This window comes from Numenius arquata, chromosome 7 (assembly GCF_964106895.1).
Source record: "Numenius arquata chromosome 7, bNumArq3.hap1.1, whole genome shotgun sequence".
Lineage (NCBI taxonomy): Eukaryota > Metazoa > Chordata > Aves > Charadriiformes > Scolopacidae > Numenius > Numenius arquata.
The window spans coordinates 22,471,239-22,494,216 of record NC_133582.1 but is presented as its reverse complement, the minus strand read 5'-3'; the positions used below and the strand labels follow the sequence as shown (position 1 = coordinate 22,494,216).

General features: G+C 41.4%; 1 protein-coding gene across 1 annotated transcript in view; it reads right to left on the bottom strand.

Moving 5' to 3' along the window:
* Positions 1 to 598: 598 nt before the first annotated feature.
* NKAIN2 (sodium/potassium transporting ATPase interacting 2) overlaps positions 599 to 22,978 on the bottom strand; it is a 75,559-nt gene continuing 53,179 nt past the window's right edge. The window contains exons 2-3 of the mRNA XM_074150477.1: positions 18,683 to 18,743; positions 599 to 684 (exon numbers count right to left, since the gene is read on the bottom strand). Of these exons, the coding sequence (XP_074006578.1) occupies positions 599 to 684; positions 18,683 to 18,743 (147 nt within the window). The remainder of the gene's footprint in view (positions 685 to 18,682; positions 18,744 to 22,978) is intronic.

The window sequence follows — 22,978 nt, the reverse complement described above, 5'->3', positions numbered from 1 at the left end:
TTTAATCCCCAAATATATCAGGCTGCACTTCTAGGCAATAGATGGAGTTGTCACTCACTGGTTAGGTAAAATACTGTCTTGTATTCAAACTGGTTTTAAAAGCCATATGTTGTTACATTTGTTTTATTTGTTATTTATTTATTTTAAATGTGGAGACTGGCAATGAGGTACAGAGGTGCCTCAGTGAACAGATGCACTGGTAAGACAAATGCTAAATGCATCCACTAAATTAGCGAATTGCTGAACTTTTGATAAATCTTAATAAAAAACACTTCTTTGCAACCAAGATTTGTCAGATCTGACTAGTTTTTACTACACCAAATTCTCGTTGCCTCTGAGTGGAACCTGATTGAATGAAAGTGGGGGAAAATCAGATAAGAGCTGGGTGCTATTTAAACAACCATGACACACTATATCCTGCCCTAAGAAATCATTATAATTCAATAGAAGAGTAATGTTGGCGCTTAAGTGTAGCTTGAATTCGGTCTATCAAAAAAGGCTTCTGCCTATTCTGAATTTCTGAGTCACGTCATGTTTCAGCTTAATGATCCTTTAATATCAGCCTGCCACTTTGCAGAATATCTCAGAAGTTAAGTACTTACATATACATGGGCTGTAGCTGTAAATGAGATGTCTTCTGTGGACCTTGATAGCCGTAAGAGTCAAATCCACCTATGAAGTCAACTGAAAGGGGGAAAATTGCTTTCATTAGCAACATCTTTTCAGAAGGGATAGGCACTATCATTCAAGAACCACCCAGCACACAGATTATTTTTGATGGGCCTCCAAATAACCTGTTAAAATTAGACCAGTTAATTGTGGAGATGCAGAAAAAGGGTAAAAAGAAAAAAAAAAAGAGGCACAGTCTCTTTTTTAATTTTAAAATCAAATTAATTTTAAAATCACAGAAAGACAATGAGGAATCTATGACAGCCATATGTCCATCAGAAATAGCCACATATCCTTCTTTTTCAAGTAGACCACCTCACTGGAGTATAAAACAATGTGCTATTCAGATATTACAAATGCTGAAAACCATTTATTTATTGGCATGAATGCATTGCTTCTGACTGTGATTACTGTGTCTGGCTTGCTGTCATAGTGTGGCTCAGTGATGTAGGGAAGAGAGCACATTGATCCGACTCTGTCTGAGAGACAGAAGTTTCTCTGATTCCCTGCTTTGACATTTGGGTTGAAATGCACGAACAGAGATCTGGAACAATTTATCTGAGCTTCAGAGATGAGGCTTCACGGATCTAAGGAAACCAGCTTCTCTCTCAAGGTGCTGGAGGTCTGCAGGAAGGTTGTAGAGTGGGAGTTATTTATTAATTCACACCACTGCCAGTTCCCGATGGTCTTCTCATGTTTATTTTAAACAATTTCCAGGGCAATTCAATCTCATCTGAGCCCGAGACCCCTATTTCTCTGCTATAACACTTTCTTTACACAGGTAAAAGGCACACCCTTTGCTTCCTTTGCACCAGGAGACCCAACTATTGGCTTTTGGGGGTTATTTGTGGGCAGCTCTCATCCCTGAAATATTGTCTCTTACACAGCAGTTGTGAATTTGACTTTATTTTGACAGAAAAGGGCCAAAAAGTTCAGGTATGGAAGTGCATTTTTCACAGGTCTGGACACTGCTACAGACAGGCTGGCTCTGTGTACATTAAAAGCAACAAAAAAAAAAAAGAGGAAAAAAGAGAAAAAAGAAAAGGTTCTTTGATAGAAGATAGCTTCTTGTGGATCTAAAATGCAGTAACATTCACATAAAAATCACAAAATGTAAATTTATAACCCTTGGTCTGAGAACTTTCACAGTGGTTGAGGTCCTTAAAACTTGCATTTATGAGTCTGTTTTATACCAAGGTACCCCTCAATGTCTGCCACACTTATCAGTGCAGTCACACGCATTCCAGACATGTTACAAAATCAAGAGATACCCTTCTGTACACCATTTACTTTGCAAGCAAAAAGCCACAGAAACACTAGACTGGACTGGTACAGAACGCCTCCATTGCAACCACAAACATGTTGAACCCGTCATCCACCTTCTTCCTTGGCAAGAATGGTCCCGGCAGAAATAATTTAGCTGATTCTGTGTGCTCAATGGCAGCATTACGTATACTCCTATCCTAGAATGATGTTTTACTAAATTAATCCCTGACATATATAATAAAAGAGGTTCTATAGTCTCTCTGTGTTGCCTTTCCCTGTGCCTAACTTCCTAATGTCTAATTTAAATGTAATTTCCTGCAAATTAATGACTTTTCTACATTTTGGCCTTTTCTCCCTATGGATATGAAGAAAAATGAGCCTTTTTTCTTTTTTCTTTCTTAACTACTTTTAAGCATTTTCAAAAAGTATTTTCATGCTATCCATCTTTTCCAGATTTAAGTATGCCTAGGTATTTCAAATTTTTCTCACAGCCCACATTTTCCAAGCCTCTAAATTTCCAAGGCTGAAGATCCTTCTTCAGTCTGTTTATGTTTTTCTTACAGTGTGGTGCACAAATCAGGACTAACTGGAACAATTGCCATGTATGTCTTCTGTACATTACCTGGAATAACATGGGGGTGGGGGATGGTGTTGTTTCTTTTTGTTCTTTTTTCAACAGCATCATACAAATGCTTAAAAACCAGATCTTTATTTTTATGTTTTGACACTAACTGTAGTCTAGCCAAGTAGTCCATATTTTATCTGAAGACACTTGATTGATTCTTCCCCACAGGAGTTCTTTTACACTTGTCTGTATTGAATTTCATCTTCTTGATTTCAAGCCACTTCTCAAGATCATTCTGACTTCTAATCCTGTCTTCACAAGTGCTCATACCCCTCCCAGGCTGGTTTCCTCTGAAATTTTTACAAATGTTCTCTCCTCTATCATCCTTGCTGTTAACAAAAATAATGAAGAAAATTATTTCCCTAGCTGAGGTCCCAGTGGGGTCTCATCTGAAATGTCATCCCAGCTGGTTGATAACTAAATTTCAAATACAGTTTTAAACAATTCTGCACGCAAGCTATTATGACTGCATCTGGACAGTGCTTCCCTGGCCTGCTTACAAACCTTTCACAGGGTCAAAATCTTGCTAAAATCAAGATAAATGCCATTTGTTGCTTCCTACTTACTCGCTGTCTATAACTTTATTACAATGTGATCATGTCTTTGGAAGCGTACTAAGTTTATAGACACAGAATAAAGAATTCACTATAGAAATATTGTTGAGCGAAGTGCTAGGTTCAGAGGAAATAAAAACTCTTATTCAAATACAAAGATTGGAGCAAAAAGAATGGATATGTCTTTGCTGTAGCTATGGGTTGTTGTTCTTTTGCAGAGTTTTCCTTTTTTTCCTCACTCTTGACCTTTGACAAGGGAAGTCAGAAAAGACCTGTGTTGGACTGAGTGTCTCACTGGTGTCAACCCATGTCACTTTATGGATGTTACTTATACGCGTTTGTCTGGCTTTGCATTTCTTGTGTACTTCCCAAGACACTTCAAGCAACCGGTAAACCATTATTAGAAGGCTGTAGGTGTAGATACTCTATTTTGCAGTCGTGGGGCAAAAGGTCTTAAGGGTGATTTTAGGGTTGTTTACAGAAAGCTAAATCAATGTGTTAAGAAAAAGCTTTCTTTGAGTAAACTGAATTTGTGTGGGCGTGAGAAAAAGACGCATGGTGAATATCTCTGCGTGCATTGTGTCTTTGCCCTGTTGCACAGAGTAAACACAGCGTTAACAAGCCAGATTGTGAAGTGACAAACAAGGCAAACTTGTAGAGACATTTCTGTGTTCAACTGACAGTGGAAGTTCCCACATGGGTAACCAAATGATGGCAGGGCAGAGAGTACTACTGTGACCTTGTTGTAGGCATACAATGGCTTCTTACACACAACAAACTTTGCAAGGTAGGTAAAGGCAGGTAATAAAAAGTGAACTCCAGTACAAAAGGATTTCAGTAATTTCTTTGTAGCAAGTTTTCTTGATGGCAGCAGTTTGTCAGCACTGCAAAGCCTGTGGTGTCCAGACAGTGCTAAAAGCTCTCTGTGGACTCTGAGCTTGTGTCTTAAAGCATGCGAAATGCTGCCCTTTCTGCAGGCATTTCATCCTGGCTGTGCCTGAAAGGTCACTAAAAGTGTCCTACAACTGATACATTCCTGGCAGCAGTAACATGCAATGAATAAAATAAGGCTCATTAGCTGGATTGCTACAGAGGCTTCCATCCTTAACCTCATCCATCAAACTCATTTTGGACCATTCTATTTTACATTCATCTTACATGTCACTGTTATCAGAAGTGTCTGTTTTGTCATGTTTTGATTTAATAAAAGCATACGTGCATATACAAACAAACACAGAATCCTATTACTTTGAAATATTGGGCACTGAGATGCTTATTTTCCAGGCTGGACTTGAATAGGATAATGAGAGTACTATTTATTTGTCAAATGTTTTACAAGAAATTCAGCCAGAGTGTTTTCTTCCTTTGCCAGTGTTAAGGGGCTTGTCAGGCATATGACTGTGTTTACAAGTGTAACACAAACAGGACATATGGCTCAAAGTAGTCATGTATTTTCTATCCCTAAGTACCCACAGGGATGTGAAGTTTCAGCCTTTGCTCACAGTCCCAGCCCCCATTGTCTCCGTTGCATATCAGGACAGGATGAGAGGCATAAATGGGTTTCTCATTTTTTATTTCTGGAAGATTGTGGTATATAAATGGACCATTAAACTGGGATGCACAAAAATACCCCATTAACATGAAAGTACATATGGGAGAAGGGACTCTAGAAAACTAGCTGTGAGAAACAATGAAACTGATTACATCAACAGATGGACAAAGAGAAAAGAAATAGAGTGCAGTAAAAACAATAACATCTTCCTCTGAAAGCAAAGGGAAAGATATGGAATAGAAATCAGAAGACTAGACACTATTCTCCTTATAGAAGTTTTCCTCTGTAAGATATAAACACAGAAGCATAAAGATTCAGATCCACAGCTGATATATATTTTTATAGCTTCAGTGACTTGATTGAAGCAATGATAATTTACATTAGCTTAGGATCAGACCCAAAGAGTCAGTTAGGGCATATCTGTATAGAAATGTGACCGATGCTATGGCTTTCCTTGCATTTTAATAGGCATGTGAAAACCAATGCAGACTAGATATGAAAGGGTGTAGAGTTTCAAAATAGAGAAGTGTCTTTATCTGCAAAGAAAAGGAAAGGGAAAAGTTGGGAAACAGCCATGTGCTTGGCCAACATGTGACGCGCAGTATGGATGACTTCTTGACTGCTTTCAAACCCTCTCCTTTGTTCCTTCGCCACTATTGTTTGTTTTGCTGATTATCTCACCCCTACCCTTGATGCATGGGGCCCTACCTCTCACAGTGGTGAGTGTACTGCCAGCACTCAACCCTGCCTTCATCACAGCATCTGCTTTCTGCCCATGGCTCCCTCTTTAAAAGTGAAAATATCTTTGGCAGTAATTCTGTAATGAGGGTGACTTCTGTCACGGATTCCTCCTCTTCTCCTTCACTTTGTTCATCTCCCTGATGAAGCAGCTTGGCTCCTCCAGCTTTATTAGTTCCACCCCAGACACCCTCATCACCTCCTCATCTGCTTTCCTGCTCCCATCTCCACATGTTCTCTGCACTCCATCTCTCCCATTTCTTCTATGGGCAAACTGATAAAGTAGTCCTCCTTTATTCAGTTTGCCAGCCTTTTTCACTCCTTTTATAGTTCATTTCACCTTCTCTCTTACTACAGTCACAGGAATTTTGTCCTGTAAAACTTCCTCTTGTCCTAGTGACAGACTCTTGATCCCTTTTTTTTGTATTTCCTACCAATACAAATACATGTAAATTCCTTTCATTAAAAAAATCAGCCCCACCCTTATCCCTGCTTGTCCCATTCTCTCTCTCTCTCCTGATGGTTTCAAACACTTTCCTCCATTTTGTAGAAGATTTTCTCCCATCTTGTGTCCTGTCTCTTGCATGCATCTGGAACCATAGTCAAATCACCTCCTCCTATCCAAATTTGGGTACTGGTAACCCAGTGCACACAGTCATCTCTGCAGTCATCCAGCCACCTTTCGCACAGCCTCTCTTCTTCCTGAAACCTTTGCCTCACTGGCATTTGCTCTCTCCTCTGCAAGTGCTCACCTGCTTCCTCTCATCATTCCTCTCCTCTCTTGGTGGTTCTCCCTCCTGCATGTTGCTGGAGTCCCACGAGCAGTAACCTCTGCCTTTTACTTTTCTCCACCTCCTGTAAATGGGGTAGTTGCACTCGCAAGCGCAAATTCTGCTGTTGTTGGCTCTCTGAGGTGTCACAGGGTACCCGGCTTGTGCTCACTCTGCTCCTTCTGTACAAACTAAAATCTCAGCTCCTCTCTGTGATATTTACCCTTGGATAATTAAACATCAATTCCAGTTCAGCATGGCTAAAACCAGAACTCTTAGCTGCTCCCCCCTAACCTTCTCTGCTGCCTCTCATAGTGAACGATGGCACTTGTATGCTCAAGTTTGCCTGTCACTTGAGGATATAAGTTAGATGTCAACTTTGGTTTGGGCTGTGCATGATTTAATTTCTGAAGATTATTTTTGCATATTGAAGAGGAAGACTTTTCTGTCTGTTGAAACAGCTCTAACATTTACTCAGGGCTCTCAGTGTCAAACACCACAATTGTTCTTTTTTTCTGAACTCTCCAAATGTGTAGTTGAGACAAAAGCTGCAAGACTCATCTCCTTGGTTAGGTTACTCCTCACTGCCTCCTGCTACTGATTTCATCTTCCAGATTATATCAAGTAGAAGCTAAATCTTTTTACATTTAAAGCCTTTTGTAGGGAATCCACACCAGTCTGCCCTTCCAGTTCTAAAAGCTAAACTCTCCCCCTGTGCTGCCAGCCTGACCTGCATACTTGCAAAATTTCCAAACACTTGCTCTCCTTATGAGAATGTCTTCACAAACAGTTCTCTCATTATTTTCTCCAAAACTCTTCTTTGCTCCCTTGGCAATAATTCAGTTGCCAATGTCCTTGAATTTCTGTCTACCACTGTGAATATTTGTTCATAGTTTCTTTGTCCTCACTTGTGCTCAATGGGGGGTGCCTGTACCCACCAGTTGCCTGTTGTCTAATATGTAGATTAGAAGCTCCCAGAAACAGGGCTGGCATTTATGTTTGTACAGTGCTTGGCATCATGGTGGTCCTTAAATACATTAATGAATCTAAAGCACTAAAATAATGTCAAAAATTTACAGTTACCCATGATAAAGATGGTATCATTTAAGAAGTGCCAGTGACCAGGGAAGTGTATGTGCATGTGGATGCTTCTTTCACGTGCATGTCATGACTGAACATATTTCTCAGGTGATATAGCAGAGAGAGAACATGTCGTGTGCATGTCCTATATCTGACATGTGAAATCTTAAACTTATGTACACTGGCTTCGAAGGCCAAATACTTGGCCCCCTGGACTCAGGCCTCGGAGGTGTGGTGATTAAGCTTCACTACCACAGCAAGGCACTCCACTGCCCACGTAGCTGGGAGAGAGGAGAGATGGCAAACTACAGCTAATAATGTCACGGCAGGCACTGTTGGTGCAGAAGTGAGTATGTGAAGCAAGAGAGAGCTGTGCACAAATGCTGGCAGCTAAAAACTGGCCAAACTCAGAAAAAATGGAAGGGAGTAAAATTAGGCTTGGTTTTAATAACTTTGGAAATGACATACAGGAAAAAATATAAAAGAGCATATGTGGACACCCCTGCACCCGGAGCTTTGCCAGTATCCTGCTACCCGCCTTGCTGTTTGGTGAAGACACTTCCAAACACGTTAGTGCTGCTGCCTTTTTACTCTGCGACCATGGCCTGGTGGTTGTTCCACAATATAGCACACAGGAGGAGGTTTGCTTGAATACAATCTCAATAAAGTTTGTTTACAATGGTAATCAAACGTTATTGGTCTTTGTGCTGAGCGCACAGCGATCTCGCAAAACAGCATAGAGCCAAGCCCTGGCAAAGCAGGGGGAAGGAGGGCATCTGTCAATACACGAGGCTGTGCCCTTCCTGCTGGCACAGGGGGGTTCAAAAATGGCATAAGGACTTGGACACTCGGTCCGGTTCTTGTGGTGCAATGAACTGCATTTCTGCTGAACAGTCAGTAACTGCCTGTGAGTGCTCTTAGCTCACCCATTTGCAAGGCGGAACTAAAAACTCAGAATTTTAAACTGTAACCTTATGGTATTTCTGAGCCCTATTTTCTGAGTCCACAGGAGCAGCAAAGGGAAATTCATACACAAACTTCAGTGGAGTTTCTCAGCTCAGATTCTGCCCCACTGCCACTATTTCCATACTGCTTACTTTTACAATAGTCAAAATTACCTTGTAATTTTTTGCTTCACAAGGGCTTTTCCTCCAGATTTTTCTCCTCCTATCATGTTTCTTGTTGGATAAGGGCTTGCAGCATCTTCTGTCTCTATTGCTGTTGATCCCCGGGCTCATTCTTTGATCAGCCCTTCTGAGATAAGATGTAGAACTTGGGAGGTACCCAGGTTTGTGAAAGCTGATAAGCACCACCTGGTGTCACCACTCTTCCAGAGGTACTGACAGGGATCTCAGCCTGATACTACCTCTAATTGGGACCAAGCAGGGATGCAGATATTGCATTCAAGGTTGTAGCCAGCAGAAAACACCAGGATGAATGATGCTGAGCATCTAGAAATTAGAGAAGGTAAAATGCATCTCAGACTCTCAGGTAGAGAAGGGGTCTGGTCAATGGCAGAGCCTCAGGGCAGGAGGCAAAGAAGACTATGCTCTGGAGCAATGTCTCAGCAAGGCAGGGCTGGCCAACAGCAGGAACCATGCCAGGTGGGACCCAGGTGGGAAACAGGGTCATGGCAGAGCAGAAAGAAGCCAGGATGAAAGCAGGCAGGAGTAACCAAGCAAGGGCTGGGAGGCATGAGTGAGTCTTCAACAGCTGAAGATAGAAACAGGGACCAGGGATAGGGCAGGCAAGAACAAGAGCCAGAAGCCAGGAGGAGATGGCTGGAGCATAGCTGCAGCAATGAGAAATCCTGGCCTGAACCGGTCAGTGCTGCCTTTTCTATCTGCTAAATGCTGCAAGCCACCTGTCAAGCTTACAGATCTGGAAATAGGGTTGCAGTCAGGTAGGCTGCCGCTTGACCCCTGTGAGGCTTTGCAAGGCTTGTCTAGGCTTCCAGTGGGGCTCATCCAATGCTCAGTAAAGAGTCTGTAAAAGACCTCCACTCAGCTATGAGAACATTAATAGTCTGAAGAATATATTATTTTTCTAAACTGGACAGACCTGGACACTGTTGGATAATAGCCACTTGGTTTCAAATTTTCATGCTTGAGTACTGAGCAAAAAAATATAGCCCTGAAATAGTTTGTGACTGACAAATCATTCTAAGAATTAAAAAAATGTGGGGTAGACTGAATTATCATAGAAGTTATCAAATGAATCGTTAGGAAAAAGTGTCCTTAGCCAGATCATTGCTAGGGGCAAGCAATAAAGAGAGGAAAAAAGAAAAAAGGAGGAAAAAGAAAATGCCTGGGGCAGTGGCCTCCAAGTGTGACCACCACACTAATAAATTAGAATAAGAGTCATTAGTAAGTGCAACAAAGTGGAGAATTAAGGCCCAAATCCATGAAAGTTAACAATCCAATGCTAATGAAGACCTATCTAGATATTCAAAAGCAAAAGTAATAAGGAAAACTTTAACAGAAGGCATGCCAATAAAAATAATTTAGTACAAAGCTATGTCCCAGGCAGGAAGGAAATTGCGAGGAGCTCACGCTGACTGTCTCAGTTGGGAAGATACTAAGAGGATGTGGGTAGGTGTCCTTTTCAGGGCCACTGGAAGCGGTTAACGAGTCTAGTCTACCGGCAGCAGCTCATCACTGCTCCTCTCCGTTGCTGTCCTTCAGTCCAGACTGAGCGTGGCTGGCCAGGCCAACCTGTTACACCCGCCTGTTTTGGCTGAACCCCTGGGGAGGCAGCAGCTGCCCTTAGAGGCTGGGAATCCAGGGTGGGCAAGGCCACCTGTGGGCAGCTCCTATGCCTGTTCTCAGCAGGGGCCAAGCTGTCCTCCCTCCGTCAGGGTGGAGGAGAAGATGTGCCCCTGGGCATGGCACATCCAAAGCCAGCTCTTTAGTGCAAAGTAACAATAAATGACTCACATCAAAATGAAGTCTTTCACTGGCAGCAAAACAAAACACGATGGTATGCCTGAAACCATTTTCCCTGCAATTTTCAGCTTGTGGAGAGCCTCAGATTTTGCTGATTTTTCCTGATTTTGAATATGAGTTTTGTTAATTTTTAAATGTCAAAACATTTCCATGGCCAGAAAGACCACGTCCTATCCAGCTACAGCAACAACCTGAGCATCTCTTCAAATCATCTGCGGCTTTTGTTGTCAGAACTGTCACTAGTTACTATCTCATTCTGCTACGGTTTGACACAAATGTGTGGGACATTGTTTCATGATCTGGACTTCTTTGTGTTCCCCTCCTGAAACAATTAGCTCATGACAAGACAAGTAATATTTTCAAAATGTTTTGGTATGAAGTGTATCTTTCTTTGTAAAAGAGATGTTTACTCTTCATTCCCTTTTCATATGTGCAGATCTTTTCCAATAGCTGCAACTTCTTCAACTTGTCTTTCTTGAAAAGATAAAACATGGGTGGTGAATAGTTAAAAAAAATGATGCAAGGTAAGTATATCCCCCTGGCAGTTACAGTGCATTGATTTTATTAAGCAGAATCCCATCGTGATGAGATACTGGAATGGAAATGTTGTTTCCTTCAAGCTCTACATTATGTTATTTAGACATTTTTTAAACTTGAGGTTGACAATCCCCACAAGAGGCGGTGATGGATGCAAGGGGAGTGGCAGGGAAGACAGTGAGGGAGAAGAGAAATTATTGTAGATGGAACCAGCAACACCACCATTTTCCCCCGTGTGATTTTATTTATATATTTGCCTCATACCACAGCCCTGTCTCTTAGGGATTCCTTGAACATCAACTTCATTAGTTACGAAGGCAGCAATCCATAACCAATTTTCTTTTCATGTCAAGCTTGTTCATGTATAAACCCAGCCCTTTTGTTGGAAACATTTGCAATTAATCCCACAAACAAAGAAAATGCAAATCGTACAGTCTACCCTAAGCAACCCTTCTGACTCAAGGCCCTGACCACCATCTATTATACACTAAAATGAATTGAAATTCCCACTTTGAGTCTAACCTAATTTTCTAGTGATAATAGGCATGGATTCCCAGAAGCATTCTATGCATCTAGATAGTAACATCCTAATTTCCTTTCCTGGTAAATGTTTTAAATAAGATTTTAGCACCAAAGGAAATTAACCTTTAAATTAATTGTAATTATAAAATGCCATCACTGATTTTGTCTTCAGACTAATTACTTGCTATTATTTAAACAAACTGCACCTCCTCTGAGCCTTAAGTTTGTTTCTCTTTCTGCAGTGCAGTGCCAAATGATCACAGACCAGGCTGTGTAACATCTGCCAAGCCCTATGACACCTTGGACCGCTCAGGTCCATTTGCATCTCAAACGCAGCTGGTTTCAGTTGTCATATCTTCCCGCCATAGACTTTTCCCCCCTGCGCTTCAGCCTCGCACTCTGCAGCGCAGACATTTTCAGCCTGTGCTTTCTCACCAGCCAGCACGCCTTGTGGGATGTGGAGTGCCTGTGCTCTGCGCTGGTGAGAACGAGATGCCTTCTGCTCTGCAAAAGGTCCCCTCCAAGACAGGACATGACTGGAAATAACGACACAGGAATGAACTATTGATATGTTCAAAAGGTTGATGCTGCACAGGCATCTCAGGGAATTTCCTAAATGTTCCTGGTGGCACCGCAGCTCTCCAAGACAGATGTCTTTAGGATGACAAGCATGAGGCAGTACCATGGGATTTTAAAGGCTTCTCTCCCTCTACGCTTCCATCAGCATCCTGACAGCCAAAGGCATCCCATTTCCCTCCCTTTGGTTTACTTAGTTCATGTAGCAGTCACCACACTAAATGAAACAAGTAAATGGAAAAAGCTTCCAATTTAGCCACAGGCTGTAAGTTGGAGAGTGCAGCTGAGCAAAAACAAGCTGTAACTTCGGCTTTTGTATCCTGTTCATTGAATTCTCATTCATGAATGACCTGTTCAACAGTTGGAGAACAATTATGTTTTAAATTTTGGCTTGTATTTGTCCCTATGCTTATTTGCTCATATGTTCCCTCTGCAGACTTCCTAGGCTGTTCTTAGCATTATCCAAACAAATCAGACAAGTGATTCACCCTGTTGTGAGAGAGGTGTCTACCACAGACAGGGCAGATTGCTCTTTGGAGTCACATTCCTGCTTCCATTGACTGTGGTGGAAGTTAGTTTAAACTACAGGCTTAATTACATGCAGCTGTAGGTATGTGATACAAATACCATCCTTGACTTTTTGTGGCATCAGTGAGGGGCCCAAAAGTGCAAATGTGTTCCTCCTCATGATACCACTACTCCTTTATGACAGATTCCCCTGCTCTACTTTCAATGATGTGAAGGGTTTGAAGATGCAGAAACCCCCTCCTACCTACCAAAAAATGATCCCAAGTTCTCTAATAGTCCTACATGGGCAGCTGATGATGTCTATAAAACCTGTGGCAGTGTGGAAAAGGTGAAGATGGAATGACTGCTGTTTTCCAGAGAAAGACACAGGACACGTTACACAAATGGTAAGTCCAAAACTAATAAAATGTATAGCTGAGGTGCTGGAACTCCTTCTCTCATGAGGCTGTAATTTATAAAAATGTTCTTAGTTCAAACATAGGAGTACACTTTCAGGAAGAAAACATCATTGTGGGCAACAAAATATGACAAGACCACTTCTGGCTAAAGAAGACCCTGAACTGCAAATTACTGTCAGGATTATTGGGGAACCACAAACTTGCTGTGTTCTTACATGCCTATGTGGCAAACAGACATGGAAGTAAGTTTCAGATGTTTTTCACTGCTGGATGTCAGATATTGGGCTGGATTGACCCGGTACCCCCTATTTTCTGTTGTGTTACACAAGTGTAACAGACAATGCTGCGTTGGTAGAGCTGCAGCTTACACTGCAGCTAGCTGTCACCTCTCAGCTGCAGGGGGGAAAGAGGCCTGCCAGGCTGCCCAGGACAACAACCTCCAGAGAAGCATTCAAGCTCAGCCTTGATGCAGAAAGATGGTTGCAGTCATCTTCAGCCATCTCCCTCAGCCTTACTTTCTGTTTCCTGCCCATCTTTCTCCCATCTTGACAGTCTCAGGATTTACAGCCATATTCACCAGAACATGGGAAGGAAAATAAAGAAGCAGAATTAATAGCCAAATGTTTGCTACCAGTTTCTCTTTGTTTTATAGATTTTTAAGCAGGGATGGAAGCCGAGTTATTATTCCTCTGTAATGTCTCACTAAGCAGATGGTGAACAGCACTTGGCACAGAAATAAAGTGATACCTGAGCATATTCTGCACTTCAATAGTGCCTTTCATCCCAGAAGCTCAAAGTTATGGAGCAACACGCCTGTGAGTTTGTCTCTGTCATTATTTCCCATTTTAAATATGGGAAACAGAAGTATAGAGAGGTTAAATAACCTGCCCAGAGGTGGAAGGCAGCCTGTAACAGGCTAAAAATAAAAGGCTTTTCTACCTATCCCATAGGCTTGTCAAAATTTCATATCTCTCACAACTAATGAATTTAATATTGCCTTTTAAAAGAAAATCTTTGTCATCATCTCCGTACTTCCCAGGTCAGGCCTACCAGAGTGGATTGTTGTTTGGCACTGAGGTTATTGGCATATAATTGCTACGCTGTATTGCTCACCAGTAGATATCTCCCTATCTAGGGTATTGCCTTCCTGAACATTTTCAGTAATTCAAATAGAATCTTGAATTCAAGATTTTATGGGGGGTGTGAAATAATTTTAAAGGGTTATCTAGAGCTTTGCTGCTGTGCCAGACATCCCCAAAAGCTGGGCTCAGGGGAATATGCAGCAAAAATCTATTTAACCCAGTTGCAATATCTTTTGCTTTGCAGTTTATCTAGAAACATTGCCAGGAGAAAAGAAGATAGTGTACGTACGAGTTAGATTCCTGCTAGTGGGAGATAGTGCAAGGGTTGTACCTCATCGGACTCAGGAAACAGTCAAACAGGCCATATTCTCTTATTGCCTTGGCATTGTGTTATGGTAGGTAAATGCTGTTTCTTACCCCTGTCTGCATCTACAAGGGAGCCTTCTGGATTGGGATTTCACTGTGGGACACAAACTGGATTGGTGATTTTCTCTAGGCTGGGGTTCCTTCCCAGCCAAAGCTGTCTCTCTAATAACAAGCCGGTCCCCTTTCCCTCAACAGAATCTGCAAGGTGAGTGCAGAATTGCCACTTCAGTAACCCAGGTTTCTTTTATAATTGCTTACAGACAAAAAGCCCCAGGAGGATGCTGCTTTATTGCTTACATTCCAGGGTTTTCCACAAAATATCTGTATATTTAATAGCATTTTCAAAAATACATTGAATTTTCTTTTAGTAAGGCAGTAACAGCTTATAGCAGGCAGCCAAATTGCTAGTGAAGAAATGCACATTAAACAAACATTTCAATGTTATTAAAAATAATGTGCAGCCTTTGAAAAATGCAGGCCTAATACGATTTTGGAAAACAAATGAGGAGCTCCAATAAGTTTACAGCCGTTGAATGCCTCCAAGTAATGATCGTTGCTGACATTTTCATGCTTTATTTTTAATTGCTGCAGCTAATAATGCTAATGAGGTAAGAATCACAATGACTTAGGCATAACAGTGGCAACAGTGAAGAGGAGAGAGTTGAGTCGGCAGCAGCCCTTCTGGGCACATGACCTGCCTTATCTTTCCCAGATGGAGATCTGAGGTGCTCCAAGCCTCAGAGTTCCTCCTCCCTATGCAGCCATAGGGAACGGGATGCAGAAGGAACCTTTGGGAGTGACAGCCCACCCACAAAGGAAGCCACCCTTGTCTGACCCTTGGAGACGGGTGCTGCAGTTTGGTTCTGGTGTGCCCAGCGTCGGAGTGCTGCTTGGGACTGTACCAGGACGGAAAGCAGCTTCCTCTTTAATCCTTGATGCAGAATTAACACAAGGCAGATTGTTCTCCTGAAAGGTAGTGCAGACTTGCGCTTTGATTTAGGGGGCCTGCTGCTGGATTTATTTGGTGTGTAATTAAAACCTCTAAACTTGCTGATTCAGCCACAGTTATGACCCTGATTTGATCACTGTATTGTTCCATTCCTAATCCTTTAGTGAGGTTAGAGCAGGTTAATCTTAGTGAAATGTTTGCTTAATTCTACCCCAGTTCATTTGTTCTCTTAATAAAATCTGCATAAAGAATGGTGAAATAGTAATTCTTTCAGCTTGTTCCAATTACTCTGAGAGCAAAGCTAATTCAGCTGAAGCAGCTTAAGAGCAACTTGACTGTGTTTCTACAGCTGAGGCTCTGTGCCAACAGAAGATGAGGCACCTTCTCTGCTCTGGAGCAGTGTTGATATGTTCCTCTGGTTAAAATCTGGAACATACCCATGTCTCATTCTTGGATGTTGCATGACTTTTTCTCTAGTCTAGTCTTTTTCTGCTGCCTACTCCTCCCAGGCTCAGTGTTTCTGCTGGTTTTGCTCCTCTTCTGGACTGCTGCTGCTCCCGTGGCCAATTAGCAAAGCAGAAGAAATGGAATTGAGTTTATAGGTGTTCATGACATCCATCGTGAGATGCAAAAGGCTTTTTCTGTTGGCTCTGCCTCATCAGAAAGGCTTTTTCTATTGACTGCCTCATCAGACAGGACTTGTGGCTAAATGCCCCTTTGGTGTGACCCAATATGGTTATCCTTATGGTCCTCTGTGACTGGCAGTGAGGCATCCCATTTTTGCAGGCATGAGTGGTCCTCTAGGACCATGCCATTTCTAGAGAAATCTAGATTTCTCCTGTGATGTCTGTGTATATAGACATGAGTAAGGAGAAGGCAGTGTCCCTCTGTTGTTCTTCACGGACTGCTTCAGAAGCTGGGAAAGTAGGGCAGTGGTGTAGGAGAGCTGATTTGTGGTGACTCTGGTTTTGCCAGAGGATCTTTCACACCTGACACATCTTTAGCGCACAGAGGGAACACCAGCTGCCAAACTGCACACAAGCACAAACTCAGCCTCACCCCTTGCCAGGTATGGATGCTAGGCAGGGGTTGGTGGGCAGCAGAGTAAGGTTTTTTTTCTGCTGTGCTAGATGTTCACCAAGTCTTGGGGAGGGAGTACACCGTGGGCAGGAGGGGTGTCTTCATGCCTCTGTGCCACAGAGCTTGCTCTGTAGCGGCATGCAGGGGTGAGGAACTGAAAAAGTGGAAAAGGAGGTTATGGGAAGAGAAACACAGCTAGTGGATCTGGAGTGACCTCAAGACCAAAGACTTGCATATGCAGGAAGGTCTAGCAATGGCTCTGGGAAATATTCCACTTTTTCTGGAAGCGTTTTTCCTTTGCATTTACTTGGTCTTCATGAGATGATCCCATCCCGTGAACATACTGAGGAAGTTATGCCTAGGCATCATCCTCTGGAGTATAAATACTACATAACATGGCATCCATAAGGCATACAGCTCTTCTTAGAGGAGCATGATAAATGGGTGTGTTGCCAAAATGGAGGGAAAAGGCAAAAAACCGTATCTAAACTGAAAGAAAAGAATCTAAATTGAAACCTGAGCAGGGGGTATCTGTACAGACTACAGCGTGTGGCTATCACAGCGAGCACTTGGCACACATCAGAGTGATGTTTGAGCAGAGGGAGAACTAGAATCATTCTTACCCTCTGTTAAATGAAGCCTCTCAGTAGAAATTAAAGCTGCTTTAGTTTTAACGATACCTTGAGGGGCCAAATCCGATCTAAGCATTATTACAGTGTTGGGAAGACTCAGCTACAGAAGTATGCTTTTCCTTTTTGTTTCCAGCCACGCTTCCAAACTCCGCTAGAGGTGAAGCTGCTGTGCCTGAGCTTGTGCTGGCTTCATTGCACTGGGTGGGGATTTGCCCCGGTACCTCAGAGAGATGCTCACAGATGGATAAGATGGCTCTTTGGCTGGAAAAGGAGGCCTGGCTGAGGCGTACTAGCAGAGTAATAAAAGCCTCAAAACAGGCAAGACGATGGCAAGAAAAGGTTCAAAGCAGCAGGACGATCTGTGGCTTCTGAACAACAGGGAGCTCCCACCACAGTGAGCAGAAAACAATACCATATTGGCTGTGGCGCTTTGCTGTCTGGAACACCGCTTTACAGACCACAGGAGAAATCTCTTAAACGTGCTCCGACTTCTGCACTTGTTTGGTGAGCCAAGTCACAAGTCCCTTACTTGCTTCTTACTTACATCATGCCCTAAGCATTACAGAAGAGTGAAAAAAAGATTTAAGCCCTGAGAAGAGAGGGCAGAATGATATTAAACGCAATTTTATTTGGGGGCCAAGGAATCACTCTCCTCCTGCTCTGTGGATAGTGAATGCATTTAATAGGAGAGTAGGAGAAAACACATATGACTGGGTCCTTCCCTAAAAAGACAAGACCTACTTGTGACATACCCCTGCTCCACACAGCTGTCCCAAACTCTTTTTACTATAATCACTTCCTCTCCTCTGCAGAAACACAAAGACAACTGAAACAAGCATAGTCAGAAAGACCTCTGAAGTGTGGTTTGATTTCGGCACTAAATCTCCCCTTGACGGCTCACAGCCGCACTGTATTGCCAATAGATTATAGGGTTGCAGCTATTTTCTACGCAGGAGAACACACAAAGGACCCCCCACCAGCCCTAGCAGTGCTCTCAATCAAATAAAAATCCTTTAGCTTCCTGTTGCAGAGCTCTCTCTTGGTTTCATGTATATTTTATCAAAGTTACATGCAGTTCTGATACTTGTTTCTAAAGTGCTTTAGTATGAATCCCAAGATGTATTGAAATGCTGCAGTGGCCCTTTTTAAAAAATCAAGGTTAGAGCAGAGAAAAAATGAAATGGCTTGACTCCATAACATGTAATAAGAGCAAATTCTGCTCAACAGGCTTCTATTGATATAAATAAGCAGAAGAAACACAAACGTACATCTATATGAAATCATTTCACTCCTTGAAATTGTACTCTGGGAGCAGCAGGAACAAAGAGGAGCTCCACAGTTTCACCTCTCATAAATGAAGGTCCTGCAACGATCTAAAGCTATTTTTTTGCCAGAAGTGCTTTTACAAGCCAACACACACATCAATATATAAGAGCTATACCTTCAGTGGTAACCAATTGCTGTGAAGATAGTTAATAACAATCTGGAATAAGAAAAAAAAAAAAGCTTTTATTTGCCAATTTGGATTTTTGCTTTTTTTAAAATTTATTTTACATCTTAAGATAGGCTGTGAGGGAAAAACATTGCAATGATCTTTTCAGAAGAAGGAGGTATGCATTTTTTAAGCTGGTTTCATGACTCCTTTGTCTTTCAGACATTTGGAATTTTATATCAAGAAGGATGGACAGAAAGCATGTTCTGGCTACAGTATAGTAAGGCATTTAGGTTGAAGTCAGCAAGAGCCAGCGTAGTGGAGGGGTGATTTAAAAAAAAAAAAAATTCATTTTGAATGTAATAAAGCTTTAGTACTTACAGCTGTCCTCTTCTTCAGTAATACATTTCACAACATAACAGGCATAGATGAAGCCCGCCAGCTGAAACAAAATGTAATAGCATTAGATGTAAAGCAAATACAATAGAAAAACAAGAGTTGGTTTTAGGAATGCAACACCAGAAACAGAAATAACAAAATTCACCAGACCCTGTTTGATGAGGTAATGATAATTCTTCACAACAGTTTGTTAATTTTAATTGGAAAGTGGCATTGGAATTTTGCATCTTTCTTGAAAAAACCACCCTGCAATAAAACTTCCAAAAACTGATCAAAATTTTTCCATTACTGAATTGACTTCTTTTTAATTATTGAAAACCTGAAAACCAAACGAGTGGTTGGATGGTGGACTTTTAGCCACTGAAAATGTAAATATTTCTGTAAAAATAAGATTTTTTTATCCCATAAAACCTGACATTCTAGCAGAACTCTGTTTTCAGCAAAGCCTTGCCAGCTAAATCGAGGATGAATTCAGTGCATTTGTAACCTGAGTTTATGGTGATATTTTATCACTTGAAATTAGGGCTGTGGATTAGTGGGACTTGTTTCTGTATCTGCAATAGCTCCCTAGCATTCAAGACATGGCTAGCACATTGGATAGGTCTGGATGTGTTTACTTCAGCACCTCATGCTGCAGTAATCTTGTTCCCTTCATTCCTCTCCTCAGAGCACGCCCAGAAGTGAATTGTAAACAGAAGCAACAGGGTTTGAATTAAATGAAAATCTGGAGTGGTTCTTGAGTACCATGGTAGATTGCTTATCTTACATTATCACCTGAAAAAGTGAAAAAAGGGAACAAACGGTCAATATCACATATGCCATGGGCTAAGTATCATGTAAGTTCTCTGCTAGTCCCTCCAAGTTCTGTCATCACTGAGAAGTTACATCAGAAGCAACAGAACAAATACTGGAGCAGCAGCATGAGCCCCATGTTGCACACTTTACGTGGCTTCCCGTACATGCAGGTCTGGAAAACTTTCTCTACTGATGGCCAACAAACCGTTTTTCATCCTTTAGCTCATGACTGAAGTTTGCATGGTCGGACATCAAAAGAATTCAGGCTGTTTGATGTCTTTGTAGTGAAAAGTGAACCATGCTGTCGAAATGTGTTATTCTGTACAGGTCACCTCACAGAGATCTTTTCATGAGCTGTAAACCCAACTGTAGACTTTGGGAATTAGTTCTTTATACGGATAATAAAAATGTTTAAAGGCTTCAGCCAGGACTGAGCTCTCTGTGTTCGTGGTGCAAAATGCATAATCTCCGGCTGAAGGAGATGATGATCTTAATTTCAGACAAAGTAATCACTGGGTGAGACAGTAAAAAGGGTGAAATCTCAGAGAAGACCATGTATTGTTATGAATATTGGTTAGTGCAAATGGATTTTTTTTTTCATTAATTCATGGCACACCTACAATCACTAAAATATTGTAGGTTCTTCAAGCCCTTAATATTAGCTGTATACATGAAATGCAAACAAATCTATTTTGTTTCCTAGTGCCTTCATACCCGAGGCAGTGACTGTGTCTAATTTACTCCAGCTCTTGCACATGTATTCCTTGTATTTCTCTCAGTTTTCTATGTAGAAAGCTCTCCATACCGACAAAATGCTACTAGCTTCTAACATCTATAAGGGTGAGAGATGGCTAAAGAAAGAAAAAAGAAGAGGCCAGCCTTGAGACTTTTCTGAAGAGATCAAGACTTGATTTGGAGATCACACTGCAACTGGCACGGATGTTGTCTGCTAACTGCTTAGGTTCCTGTTAGGAGCCCAGGAGCTGCATTACAACAGAACTAAATCATTAATTTTGTCATTTATTATAAATCTGCCTTATAGTGCTGCTGGGAAGATTTTACACCTGGGAAGGATGAAATATTCACCACTGGACACAAAGAACACACTGTATCAAGAACAGTGGCATTCAGCTAATATCAGCATTTCATCCCTGTTTTATTGGATCACTGTTCCTTTTGGTTTCTTGGCTTCAAAACAGAGGGCTAATTTGCTTCTCTCACTTATGCCCTGCATAACCCCATTGACTTCAGTGACATGACATGAGGTTTAATTCAGCAACAAATTAGGCCCAGAAAGGTTGTCCATAAATGATTCCATTCTTGGTTGTGAACCTTGGCTTAATAGTTTTTCTGTTCTCTTTTTACAGACCATCAGATCCAAGATAGCTGAATAGTTGCATCTCTACTAGGCGACTGCAACGGTATAGCTTTTCTTGTAATACAGTTCAATACTTTACTATCTGCTAAAACACCCCACGTTCACATGTTATTAACTAAACCGCTCACAAAGCACAGCAAACAAACTGTATCACAAACTGTGCTTACAACTGATCTTTTAATTGTATTCAGTTGCATCCTTTAAATGTCTAGGGAACTCCTTTGATATATAAGTAAATCCTAGAGCATTTCATCAGATGAGCTTGCTGATTAAAAGAGTGCCTTAAAGCTGGAAATTGTTCTGTTCTAAATACAAATGGAAGTTTTTTTCCCATGAGATAATCAGAGTTCATAAAATAAACCTCCCCTTCTCCCATATTTATCCAACTATTTGCTTGGTACACATAATAATTTTGTTTTAATTTGAACATCACATTAGTTTTTTTGTTTTTCTCATCTTTAATGAAGAAATTTATCAATTCTGATCCAGAGACAGCTATTCAAGATTTATCTTCTAACTGCAGCAGCAGCAGACGGCACACACTCAGAGCTGAGGTTCAGAACCGAAGGCATCAGTTTTCACTTTGAGGATGCTCAATGGCCTGAGCCCATGGTGAACACAGAGACCCCTGGGATGGAGACCAGGGACATTCTTCCTCCCCAGTGGACTCGGATGTCTGTGGCAGAGATTTCTTGGGGACCAGTCAGCTAATTAATGTCAGTTAATGAATTCCCACACAGACGAAGGGCTCTCGCAAAATTTGCCACCTTTGTTATAGTGCAAGATGCATTGCTTTGACCTTGTTTCTCTAAGAAAAACACACTGCAATGTACCTATGTACAGCACAAACAAAATAAATTCCAAACTAAACACTCCACTGAACACACTCCTACCCCTGGAGAAGAAGATGAGAGAAAGAAACCAACAAACCCAAATGATAGAGGTTAATCACATCACTTCATATATTCCTGGGAAGCCTCCAAACACAGCAGTGCCGAGTGCAGGATGAGAATTACATAGAGCAGAGTCTTCCTGATTCAGTATCTCAGGATGATTCTTTTCTCACGTGAGAAGGAAGGGAATCAGTCCTCAGAGATAAAGAAGAGAAGGAGCCTGACTACTGTCTCAGAAAATCGGTCTAAAACTAGGAAAGCTAGCTTGAAAACTCTTGTTGCTTTGCATCGCACACACTCCTCCTCCCCCCCCCCCTTTTTTTTTTTAATTAACTGAGCTTTCTTTTATAATCCATGTAGCAATAAAAAGAAATAGGTGAAATGAACAGATCAGTTCTGGATCTTAGACCCGTCCAGATTAGGTGTCTACATCTGTTCCATTCACATTTTAATGCTGTCGTATGGGCCTCCAGAGGAGAAGGAACCGTTAACAACACTCCTGCTCATTTATACATATAGTGATTAGTGAATGGATGTTTTTATGAACCTCATTTTCTGCAGCTTGAAAAAATCTGCTCTTTACAACTTTCCCTGATGTGTCCATATGAGAGTATAAATGAACATTGCTCTTTCTAAAAGTGACACATTGCTCATCCCTGCACCAGCTCCCTGGGTGTTACTTTGATGGCATCTGTTGGCCATTTTTATATACAACGATCTCAAACACTTAAAATTTTTTTAGTTTTTTTTTCCCTCTATAAACACCTCGATAAAACCATCATTCCTTTTGTCAAGGAAAAAACAAAGACAAGCAAAATCCTAAAATAAATCAGCAACATAACAGCACTACTGAAAGTTTGGCAATGAGATTAATTACAGAATTAAGTTAATGCGTTGTATTTCCTAATTATAGCCACATAAAGCAAACAAAAAAGTAGACGGAATATTCCTTATCCAAGTCAGCAGTGTCCTGTTACACTGCTAGAGACTCTCAGCAGATCCTGAGCTTTCTGTGAATTTACTTCCAGACTTATTCAAAATGTCAAGTGCTGTGATCAAACTTAATCAGAATCAGTATTGATCAAAATCCTGTCTGGCTATTTTTTTCTCACCTCTTTTATGGTGATGAATGTTTTCATACACTGCAAATAGCACCAGATTTTGGAAAAAGGCTATTATATGAAACCCCATCATTCCTGGCCAAAGCCCCCA